We start from the raw sequence: 12,297 nt of genomic DNA, 5'->3' as shown, positions 1-12,297 counted from the left end.
GAAATGTACATACTTACCACCACTGAACTATACGTTTCAAAATGATTAGGACAATAAACGGTGCATTTTACCACAAAAAGAACCAAAAAGTAAAGGGAACAGGTGGGAGGAAAGGAGAAATCCCCTTTGCAACTCTAGCTAGCTCAATGCCCAGACCAACGCCAGCCTGAAACGTGAAAAGCTGCCCAAGAGGACACTGCTGTTGACTTCCATACTTCTCAGGCCAAAATGATATTCTTCTGTCAGTATCCTGCTTGGACCCTCACTGTTTGGGAACATTACAGAGGATCGGTCTCTGGCTGACAGCACATAAACAGGTTTCCTAGGACACCAAACTCTGGCTGCCCCACCAGGACATGGCTGGTGGGCACATTACCTGGATGGGTAGCCGGCTGCACTGATTCGGATTGTCTCCAACACCCCACACGCTCTGAGCTGCTGCACTGCTCTCTTTGGGTCAAAGCTGCAAAAACAGTAAGACATTCCATAAATGGCCATGCTGGCAAAGAAATGGAACAGGAGAGAGGGAAAGATGACTTCTTCCTGCACCGGGAGACACTGACTGGCAGGTGCATGAATGATTTCAGTACCTAAGTTCTATGCAAGTTCTTATTCTTACCTGGGATACATCTCTTCTTTGCATACCTGAATTCTGTCCACCCTCCAAGACCCATTCCTGCCTCCTCTCTAAGCCTTCCCTTATTATTTCCATCCATGGGGTCACCTGTGTTCATTCAAAAGCCAAATCATAGACACTTGCCACCACAAGCAGTATTTGGCTCAGGAGTTAAAAGGGGAAGTTTCAGGCCAGGCAGACCTGGATGTGAATTGTGACATGGTCCCTGACAAGTTGCATGTGTAATTTGGGGAAAGCAACGTCACCTCAATATCCTCACCTATAAAATGGGGATAATAATAGTATCTCTTCTTCAGGGTTAGTGTGAAGATTAAACATAAAGGCCCATGAAAGCAGTTAGACCACCACCTGGCACAACTTTAGGACACAGGCATCAACTAGCTGCTCTCATGACAGCTGCCTCGTTACAAAAAAGAAATCTATATTCCCATCTGTCTTCAGAGATGTGAGCCACATCTTCAACAGCTCATATGCCTGTACAATGCTGTTTAACACTGAAAAACCAGTATTTATTCCAACACCTAAGTTGAGCAGGAGGTTGTAGAATCGGCAGTCAGACGCGGTCTGGGCGAAGAGTGTCCACACTGGAGGAGAACTGTACAGAAGCAGCGTACAAAGCAGCATGTGATAACCATAGTAAAAGTGCTGGAAGAGTCCAGGGGGAAAGTGGTCAGCGTCAGCTGAGGTCATCAGGGCGTCTTCATGGGGGAAGTACTAAGCTGAACTGGAATTAATCCCCACTTGTAGTTTGCTAAGACCCTTGTCCCACTCTGTGAGGAGGGATGGGAAGTAAATGCTCCCTTTCTTTCTGGCTGTTCCTCAGCTCAGCTAGAGCCAAGGGCCATGCGTCTTGCTCTCCTTCCACTCTGGGAAGTGGGTGGGCAGGGCTGAGGCCCAGCTCCCGGGATCACACTGGCTTTAGCACACACCTTGGCCAAGCTGTTGGGCAACCTGTCTGCCCTGGCAGAGAAACAGGAAGCTTCTTCATCTCTAGGACCCCGGGGGGACTTCCTCGTGCTACTCTTGTCTGCCACCTCCAGATAAGCCTGGGTGTTCTCTTCCCAGCAGCTTCTGGAGCTCTGCAGGATGGATCAGGGCTGGAATCTGCCACACCCAGATTCATAGCTCTCCACGGGAGACTTCTTCCCTCAGATCTATTTGTATGAACCGCTCAGGTCCTAGCGCTGGCTGGTCTCTTACACCAAGAACCCAGAAGTCTATTGAGGTAGGCGGCCTGGGGCAGCAGGCACCTTCCGAGTGACTGAAGACCGTGAGCCGACCTGGAGTCCAGGAACTCTGTGTGTTCCAGGTCAGCCCTGGGGCTCGGTGTCTGGGAGTCACCCACAGCCTCTTCCTGCCTCCCCTCAAAATCTGCCCAAGTCCTGCCACTTTTGACAGCCAGCTCCTCCATAAAGTCTGCCTGATTCCTCCAGCCCCAAGGTGCCCCTGGCACTTGAGTATGTACCGGACAAGTGGGCATTCAAGTCTGCACAGTCCTGAACAACAAGACTGTTACTCTGCAGGAGTTCATTTCTTTTTTTTTTTTTTTTTTTAAAGTCAGCAAAAAGCTCCTCTGTGGAAGAGCTTATAGGATGAAAGAAAACAAAAGGAAACCTAAGTGCAGAGCCTTTCACTAGGTTATCCCCTTTGTAGTTTGTCTCAGGTGTCACCAGGATGCACCACAGTTCCGGGACCCAAGAAAAACCTTAACCAACACGGGGCGGCAGTGAGGAGTCTAAGCAGCAACAGGGGCTCTGCTGTTTACAGGTCTGCTTCTCTCGTCTGCCGGGTGGCCAGCTGGGCCGAGTTATGAAAGCACGGTGGATGGGCTTGAGCCTTGGGGAAGGTGTTCTGTGGGCTGCAGACCTCTGCCTCTGCACCCCTGATCTCCAGGCCAGAGTCTGCTTCCCTCTGCGGTGTGTGGGGGGATGGGCAGCACATGTAGCAAGCACCGGTGACCGCTCGTCCTTTGTGGCCATGGTGGGTAGACAAAGGTCTTCCCACTTCCCTCCAGAGCTGGCACCATTCTCTTCCCCGCGGGATGGGGAAAAAGAGCAAGGGCAAACCAGAAAGCCTGGTACGGGCCGCCAACAGCTAGTGCCCGTCCAGGCAATACACAATCTCTCTGTAGCTTTGCCTCACTTCTCCAACAGAAGCGGAGGATACCTGTCCCACTGTCATTCACTGGTTTGTTGCAATGACTAAGCGACAGAAAAGAACAACCCTATTAAAAGGAAACAAGCAGACACTATACCAAAAAGATTCTGCCATCCTCTTTCCTTGTTCACATGCCCCAGCCTTCTGTATTTTATCTCATCTCTTCAAGAGTAAAGAATGCTCACTGTCAATGGCATCCCTTCACGAGCCTTGCTACCTGTGTTACGAGGTGACGAGGTGACAAGGTGACGGTGAGTGGAAAATCAGCCCTCCCACCTAGTAAATTTTGGAGGACCACAGTGAGGACAAGAGACACTTGACTCCGGACTGCAAAATCACCAAAGAAATATAGGGTCAAACCCGCTGAAATGCAGGGTTATACTTTCTCCTCCCAATGAACGTGCAGGTTCAGCAGAACCGGAAGCTTAGAACCCAGCTCCCCCTCAGCAGTCATGTGCCACTACTGATTTTTGCACAGACCGCCAGCTCCCACCCATTCTTCAGGCTCTGCAGTGTGCTGAGTCATACCTGAGGACCCCGGGACGCTCAGGAATGTCCACTGCTGAGAGCAGGGCACCGGCCCGCAGGAAACTGGCCAGCTCCTCCCACCAGTGACCCCAGATTTATCACACTCCCTCGGGCCACCTCCTCCCTGGACACTTAACCACCTTCTCGCTTCTCTGCTCCTGTAGCACTTCCACACTGATCTGTGACTGGCAGTTCCTGAAGGATGAGGGGCAGGTCTGTCATTTCACTTGTCCTAGCCCAGTGTCCAGTGAATAGTGGGTATGATGAATGTTTTTTTAATAAAAGAAACAGCAGAGGAAAAAAGACTTTTCTACAAGAGATGCTATCAAAAGCATTTAGTCTAGGGACAGCCGTCCTCCACTGGGTTGTCATTTTGTCCTCCAAGAAACACCTGGCAACATCTTAAAGCATTTTTAGTTGTCACAATGATGGGGATGCTGCTAGCATACTACAATGCATAAGACAGCCCCCCATAACAGGGCATTACCTGGCCCAAAATGTCAAGGGTCCTAAGGTTGAGAAAGCCGTTGGAGGCGATGGGAGGAGGCCTACAGACCTCTCCTTCTAGAAGAATGTCAGTAACATCGTATATTTATTTTAGACGATGTTATAGGTTCTACTCATCAAAATTTGTTATACTTCTCACAAATAATCTACATTATCTCCTTGAATTTTTTCATCAGGATGATCATTTTAAACCACAATTAGCAGGTGAGGCCAACAGTACAGGGCTAGCTCCTGGAGCAGCCAAACAATTCAGTTTGAATCTAGAATCCAAGTGCTCTGACCTGGTTCAGTATTCTCCCTACTTTATTACAAGGATGATTTCAGTCCTGAAGGCAACGGAAGGTCTTAGAAACATGGGCCATTAGGACTAGACACTTTATTCTGAAAGCCCCCAGCATCTCCTCTCATCTGAGGGGAGGCCCAGCAAGAGAATACAGCACATGGCAGGCACCAGGTTCTGAGGAACCCACGGCCCCAGGTCGCAGCTGGTTGAGGGCAGAGCTGGTACCCAACCCTCGACTCTCCTCTGGGGGCCCTGCACACCGCTCCTGCCCTTCACACATAAAGTCTTTCACGCTTGCTGCCTTTCTAATAGCCTCTCTTCTCCTGGAGTCAGCTGGTACACAGATGCCACAAGGGGGGAATTCCTAACCACTTCTTGGAAATGTGGAGGAAAGGAAGAGAGTCAACAATCAGCATGCTTCAAGGAAGGCTGACTCAAGGCTGTCTTCCTGACCTTTTCCAGCACAAGGCCCATCTGAGTATAGGTCAAATTTTATGAAATAATAGGAGCAGCAGGGGGTAGTTCAGATACTCTGACAGAATTGCCAAAATAATTATTTCACAGAAAGAAATTATGCTAGGTCCAAAAGAAAGTCAGAAAGCCGGGAATAAGGTGCTTCAAAAATTTAGAATTATACCTCTTCTGGGCAGAAGATGTAACTTGTGTGGTAGCTCATGGCAATGGAATGAGAGGCTGCAGAGGTAAGGGACAGACTGTTCTCAAGGCTTAGGGGAGTATTTCAGGCAAGAAACAGAGTCTAAAACAAGGTGACAGAAGAGAAAAGGGAGACCAACCTAAGAAAACTTCAAGTAGACTCTATGGGCCTTTGACAAGGTTTATGCTATCCAATACGGTAGCCATCAGCCAGCTACAGGCATTTGAATATAATTAAAATGACAATTCAGTTCCTCAGTCATACCAGCCACATTCCAAGCACAGAATTGCCACGTGTGGTAGACTTGTGGCTACTATGTTGGACAATGCAGATTATAGAACAGCTTCATGTATCACAAAAAGTTCTATTGGACAGCACTGGTCCAGAAGGACTCTGAGGTTTGGTGGTGGGTAAATGAGCGGTCAAGAAATAATTATGCCATTTACCACAAAAGAGACCAAAGAGGGACCATTTCTCGAGGGGCAAGGAGTCTGACTTCAGACATGCTGGATGTGAGTCAATGAAAATGCAGCAGGCATTCAGAAATACTGGTCTGGAACCTGGCAAAAACCAGAGATGAACACAGACCCTGAACAGTCCCTGCTATATGGATTCGGGTGGGGTCAAGCATGTGGGCATGGGTAAAGCTGGAAGACAATTTCCAAGATAGGGGTAGAATTTAGGCCAGAGAAGGCCAAGGAGTGGGGTGGAGGAAGGAGAGTGGGTATGAATAACTGGAATTTCAGTGGTAGAAGGCACGTGAGAAATAGGACAATCTTCACATCTCATCACTCGACATGTCACTTGAGGTCACGTCTTCCCAGTGGAGGAAGTCTCCTCTGACCACTCCAGCTATCTTCCCACCTCGGAACTGAACGTCTGCTATGAGACACAGGCATTTCTGCATTTAATGACACACTTATGCGGTTCTCTGATTCCTCAACACCACCGTAGACTCCGTGGGATTAGGGAAGCGTACCCTCTCATCTTGTTGAAACCTTCTAGATAGCAGACAGGTAGAACTTGGTAAATGTCTGTTGGACTGTACTCAGCGTGGAAACCATCTGTGAAGTGTAAGAGCAACTATTCATCCTGCTGCAGAATCCCCCTCAAGGCTGCGCCCGTGTCAGTTCCACCTGAACTTGTAAGGAAGAAGAGGCCAGGCTTCACTGGCCTGACTCTAACTGAGAGGCAGCCGGCCCCGCCCACGCAGGCACTTACTGGAAGGGGAGCTTCTCGTCATTTGGCTTGATGCAGCGCACGTAGTGTGGGGTCGTGGCATTCAGGGTCTCCATGAGCAGATGCAGGGAGGTACGGAACTGGGGAGACACAAGTCAGCGCCCGCTTATTTATCTAACATTTTGTAGATGTGTAATAAACGTAAAGAAACGCTCACAGACTGGTGATGGTAGTTGTTGATACTGTTATGGTCACGGTTATTATTAATCAAGGATGACAAATACAGAGACTCAGGGTCAGATTCTAGCTGACACTCCTGCCTTGCTGTAGATCCAAAATTAAGCCCCTCCCACATTGACATGAGCGCTCTTCAACCCACACAGGGAGAGCCCACCTGCCAACGTGTGTAACTCAGCATGGAGATCAAAGGAGATGAAAGGCAGGTCAATAATAGGAAATAGTACAGAAGTCATCATGGTGACTGGAGGCTGGTTATTCCTCAACTTGAGGCCCTGGAGCCCCAAGATCTGGTGCCTGGACATCCTGGAAGTTGTTACAGTAAAGTGAAATGCCCAGAACAGGCAAATCCCCTGCAACAGAAAGGTGAATGGCTGCTCGGGCTTGGCAGGAACTCCCTTCTTTTGGAAATCACACTGGACATAAAATCCCACAAAGGCCCCACAGAAAGCATCTCGGTTTTCTAGTCCCCAGGCTTCTTTAGTCCTCACTCCCCAGCATGCTGACTCTAGACCCTCTCGCTTCTTCTACCAGGTGTGTGGTCCTCCCAGAGGTATTACATGCACTGCTGGGGCTATGCTCATTCCCTTCCTCTTTCCTGCCCACTGCCTCTAGAGGGGGCTTCCCAAGTTTCCTTCTTCAAAAGGCGCATACGGACTGAGCTGGGTGGCCGAAGATGCGGATGTTGAGGCCACTTCGGCCTCCCTCGGACTCTGCCGCCCTTCTTCATTTGCAGAGAGGCCGGACCTGCCACACGCACCCCGACCCACAGCTTCCTGCCACAGGCTGACCTGGTGGCCCACGGTTTTCTTGTGTTCCTTGTTGGAAACTTTCAGAGGGGGTCTGGCAGAGCGAATGTTGATCTTTGAGGATGAGCCCTTCCCAGATGCAGTGGTGGCAGGAACAGAGTCTTTGTCATCATGAAACAAATCAGCCACTAGTGGGAACTAGAAACAAACACAGGAAGACCAATGAACACAAGATCTCTTGGACTTTATGGTACTTTGACTCTTTCAAAGTAGCTTTCCAGTGCATACCCAAGAGACCTGCCAACACACATGCACACAAACACTTGAACGTCCAAGTCCATAACCACATTATTCATTGCAGCCAGAGTGGGAACACTGTAAGTATGGATCAGCTGATAAATGAACAGAACGTGGAAGTTCTGTACAACGGAATAACATCCGACAACATAAAGGAGGGAAATCCTTGTACACGTGACATGGACAAACCTTGTGAACATGCCAAGTGAAAGAAGCCAGACACAAAGACTTTCTAGTTCATGATTCCATTTACAAGAAATGTCCAGGGAATGGAAAGTAGTTTAGTGGTGGCCAGGGGCTGGGTGAGAAGAAAGAATTAGTAGTAACATGTACAGAGTGTCTGTGTGGACTAACGCAAATTTCCTAGAATTTAGAGTTTCTCCTCTCTGCTCCTCCTGAGAAGCCCATCTCTTAAGGTCCAGCCCTGCATCCTCCATGGACTTTCCCAGATCATTCCTTTGCGTCTCCATCATGCACCCAGGTACCAGCTGAGGTCTGTGCTGGGCCCTGAGCCCCATGCTTGCTGAGCCCACAGCCTTTAAGCCTTATTCTTGACAGAGGATGAGGACCAGGGAAAGGATTGAAGAAGAGAGTCCACATAAGCATATAATACAGTGCCTAACATATTATAAGCTCTCAAATGTCGTCCAGCTTTATTATTTTGTTAGGGGGTATATACATGAAAAATCGGTCTACATGATCAAGTTCTGGGCTGAAGAGGAGAAAGTTAGAACCACAGAACTTCAGGTGGCAGGTGAGGAAAGACGAACTCAGAATCCTGCTTCCATCTCTGTTCATGCCAGCACCAGGCACGGTGGCCAATGTCGGCTCCCTGGAGCTGCTGGTTAGCGAGCGAACAAGGACTAGATCCCTGACCTCTGGATGCCCAGGTCAGAGTTTGTTTCAATACACAACAATATCCTGGTCATTTACACCAGCGATATCAAGGAAGTGGAAATACACATGGGCTTAAGATACAGTCTATCTCTGATGCACCTGTACAACATCCTCCTTATTGGAGGCTTCAGTGTGGGGATCTGGTGGAGCCAGTATTGGTATTTGAAGGTGATCCATTCTCAGATATGGCAGTGGGAGGAAGAATACCTAAAAGGTAACTTATGAAGCATTCCTGCAGCTGACAACATCCCCTGAAATTCATAGCAGGAGTCTTAGGCTAAGGAAAGCTTAAGAGGCAACACCATCTCCATGGAAGTCTACAGGTTCAAAATGGCAGTGAGAGTCCACTTATGCTGACACCGTCCTGCATTTAACTTCCCAGACCTTTTACAAGTTGAGTCCCAGTTTAGTGGAGAATATACTGAGCACCACACCAACAGTTTGGGAAGTCCAAGAATCCTACAAAGGAGAGGTCCAAATTCCACAATTTAATGGCATACTCCCATCAATATTCCACATCAGTATTTCAGAGGTATTCTGAAAAGTTGTAGGGGCACCTGGGTGGCTCAGTCAGTTAAGCGTCCGACTTTGGCTCAGGTCATGGTCTCACAGTTCATGAGTTCGAGCCCTGCATTGGGCCGGGCTCTGTGCTGACAGCTCAGAGCCTGGAGCCTGCTTCGGATTCTGTGTCTCCCTCTCTCTCTGCCCCTCCCCTGCTCACACTCTTGTCTTTCCCTCAAAAATAAACAAAGGTTAAAAATTAAAAAAAAAAAAAAAAAACTTGTAGAAGCTATATTAGGCAACACATATAGTTTTCTCATATTACAGTCCAGGGTAGGTCCTTCAAACAGAAACACCACACGGTATGCAGTTGCGATCTGATTACAACCGTGGGAGGTCTCAATAGTAGCACATTACAGTGTCTGGGCAGAAGAGAAAGATGGTGCTAGGGGCACAGTCAACCTGCCCCAGAAACTGGGTGTGAGATCCAGGAGACTTCGTTCACTCAGAGGTGGCTTCTGCAACCTTATCAGGTAGCATGCTTGGGTTGCAGGGTGATGCACCTAGAGCTGGGGGTACAAAATACACGCGGACACCCATAGGACCATTGGCAATAACTTCAGGCATTTTCCATGAGAAACTAGGGGGGTGCAGGTGTGCTGCTCACCGAGAATCCCTCAGTTTGAGGACCTCTGCTATGCTTTGCCCGTCAAGGGAACTTCTAGCAATTCCATAGGTCAAACACCTATCTTCACTGAGCCTGAAGCCCAGCCCTGGGCAGAGATACTTCACAGTCGCAGAGAAAGCATGACGATGGCTAATGCTGGAAACCAGCATCAAATGCCAGTTGAAGTTATAAGTGTATCTTCTGTATGAAGATTTTAAACTAAAACAGAGGAAACAAATCACTTCCCCCTACCTAACCTCACTCTTATGTATTATCAGTTAAACAGGTTTTAAGAATTCCATATTAGAGTCGAAAGTAATGGCATACCGCAGGTCAGAAGTTGGTTTTATACTACACATTAGCTAACCATATGGGTTACAAACAAAGCAGTTAAACTGTGTGCACGCACGTGCATGTGCTGGAGGAAACACATGTGTCCTATTAAGTTCCGTTCTCCCTTCGCACTTTTCATTTTTCACCAGCATCCCATCAGAAGCTCCTGACTTCCACCTTTTACTGCAGCTATCTTACTGCAAATAAAGGTTGTGCTGCTTTAACTCCGTGGTCTGGGTTTGAAGCACAGTCTAAAAGCACCAACTAATGACCTTAAGGCCAAGGATCATCTCAGATAAGCAGCTCAAGTCCATCCTCACTACGGGCTCTTCTGTGGCTGAAACGGGCTGGTGACACCATGATAGCACTAGGGGAAGCTATACAGTCCTGAGCAAAGGACTCCCTGAATCCCCACCATAGGGCCTCGTCGTCAGCCAGATGGCTCAGGAGGTCACCCCAATCATTAAGGAGGTCTCCCGGTTTCAGGTGACAATTCAGTTCCTATGCTCAGCATTTTTGAAATAGATCAACTTCCTCTTCATACAGGGTATTTCAAAATCATATATGTTGCCCTTTTATAGGGGAAGGTACTCAGGCTGTCAGAGGAATAAAGACAACTCAGGATTTAAAAAATCTGTGGCTAAAAATGTGCAGGTGCCATCATAAAGATGATACATTTATTAACTCATCTTTTCCATGTGCTTTCAAAGAAGAGAAAATAAACATTAGGTCCCTGAATGTCAAGAAAATAGATGGATGGGGTGCCTGGGTGGCTCGGTTGGTTAAGCGTCCAATTCAGCTCGGATCATGATCTCACAGTTTGTGGGTTCGAGCCCCGCATGGGGCTGTGTTGACAGCTCAGAGCCTGCAGCCTGCTTCGGATTCTATGTCTCCCTCTCTCTGCCCCCTCTCTCAAAAGTAAACAAACATTAAAAAAAAAATTAAAAAAAAAAAACTAGATTGACTGGTTCGTTCTTTCACTTACCTATACTTAACTGACCACCAAATATGCAACAAATAAATACTGTGCTTGGGGCTGGGAACACAAAAATGAAGAAAAACAGAGCCTCTTATGGATCATGGAGTTTATGATCTAGCATAGAAGGTGAACTCTAATCAATTAACCCCACAATTAAAAGCTTAATGACAAGATGATGAGCATCCCAAAGGAAATAAACAACAGAAACACATGACTGAATCACAGCCCCAGAGCAGAAATTAGGAAAGACTTCTTTTATGAAGGGAACTTTGAGGTAGTGGGTTATTCAGAGGGTAGGAAAGCATGTTAGGAAGTTTCTACATATCTGGGGGAACTCCTATAAAGCCAGTACAGCTATTGGATACACCGTGAAGCAGGGCAGGGTGGGAAGCAAGGAAGACCAGCTCATACAAAATCCTTGAACATTTTGGTCTTTATCCTGAAAGCAATGTGAAGCCATTAAAGATTTTTTTTTTTTTTTTTTTTTTAAGTAAGAGCAGCTAACATTTACTGAGCACTTAGAAGGTACAAAGCATATATGAAAATTCACTTAATTCTCCCAATAACCACTTGGTTATTACAACCCATTTTACAGATGGGGAAACAGAGCCTCAGAGTACAAGATCACAGAGCTAGTCAGTGGCAAAGCCAGGATCTGCACCCAGACAGCCTGGCTCCAGAGCCCATAGAACAGAGGGTAGCACTGACCAGTGATCTTTTGGGAAAGCTCTCTCTGGCTGCAGTGTAACAAAGAGACCGAAGTCCACTGCAAACAAGGCACTACAGTAGAGCAGTTAAGAGACAGAAAAGCCAACAGCTCAGCAGGTATCTGGGAAGTGAGGTGCTATAGAATGGGCACTGAGCTAGGGTCAGGAGACACTTTAGTTTTTTTTTTGTTGTTGTTTTTTGTGTTTTTTTTACTTTTTTTAATGTCTATTAATTTTTGAGAGAGAGAACGAACGAACACAGGGGAGGAGCAGAGAGAGAGGGAGACAGAATCAGAAGCAGGCTCCAGGCTCTGAGCTGTCAGCACACAGCCCGACACAGGGCTCGAACTCACAGACTGCAAGATCATGACCAGAGCCGAAGTCGGACACCCAACCAGCTGAGCCACCCAGGCACCTCGGGTCAGGAGACCTTTTAGATCTGACTCTGCCACTTCATTAGCTGTGACCCATGGCCCTACTAGATTTAAATTTTCCGATACATAAAAATAAGGGAACTGAGGAAGGTGATTCCTTTCAGCCTAACTTAGACTCCTGCATTTTCTCTCTCTCCCTGTTTCCAGGCTACTTCCCTTAAACACGTAGCCTTCCCTGTCTAGCTGGCTCTCCCTATCTCAGGCAAGGGGTCCAGAGACACCACCTTCTGTCATCCTTCCTCACACCTGCCTCCACCCCGCATTCCATGGTCTGCCCCCCACACTGCCGAAATAGATCCTGAGAAGGCCTTCTGGGGACCTGACCTCCTAAATCCAGCGGCTGGAAGGGGTGCAGCCTCACTCTTGGTCCTACTTGATGTTGTTGAGGGGCCCACACCTCCTCTTTGAGGCCGTCTCCCCCGACCACGCAGCCCAGCTTCCCTTCCATGGGCCCATCTTCCTGCACATCTCCCCTTCCTGTGGCTGTTTCCTAGGACAGGGTCCTTACCGTTTATCTTTTCTAACACTGGTTCCCTGCACAGTCTCCTTC

The 12,297-nt window shown here is 47.9% G+C and overlaps 1 protein-coding gene across 3 annotated transcripts in view; it reads right to left on the bottom strand.

Annotated features, from left to right (window-relative positions):
• The window catches only part of MYO5B (myosin VB), a 340,033-nt gene that overhangs the window by 83,647 nt on the left and 244,089 nt on the right, over positions 1–12,297 (bottom strand). For all 3 annotated transcript variants that reach the window (XM_058692140.1, XM_058692142.1, XM_058692141.1), the window contains exons 15-17: positions 6,975–7,130; positions 5,989–6,086; positions 377–463 (exon numbers count right to left, since the gene is read on the bottom strand). In XM_058692140.1, the coding sequence (XP_058548123.1) occupies positions 377–463; positions 5,989–6,086; positions 6,975–7,130 (341 nt within the window). The remainder of the gene's footprint in view (positions 1–376; positions 464–5,988; positions 6,087–6,974; positions 7,131–12,297) is intronic.

The sequence above is a fragment of the Neofelis nebulosa genome, chromosome 11, assembly GCF_028018385.1.
Source record: "Neofelis nebulosa isolate mNeoNeb1 chromosome 11, mNeoNeb1.pri, whole genome shotgun sequence".
In the NCBI taxonomy this organism is placed as follows: Eukaryota; Metazoa; Chordata; class Mammalia; order Carnivora; family Felidae; genus Neofelis; species Neofelis nebulosa.
This window is presented reverse-complemented; position numbering and strand designations above follow the sequence as displayed.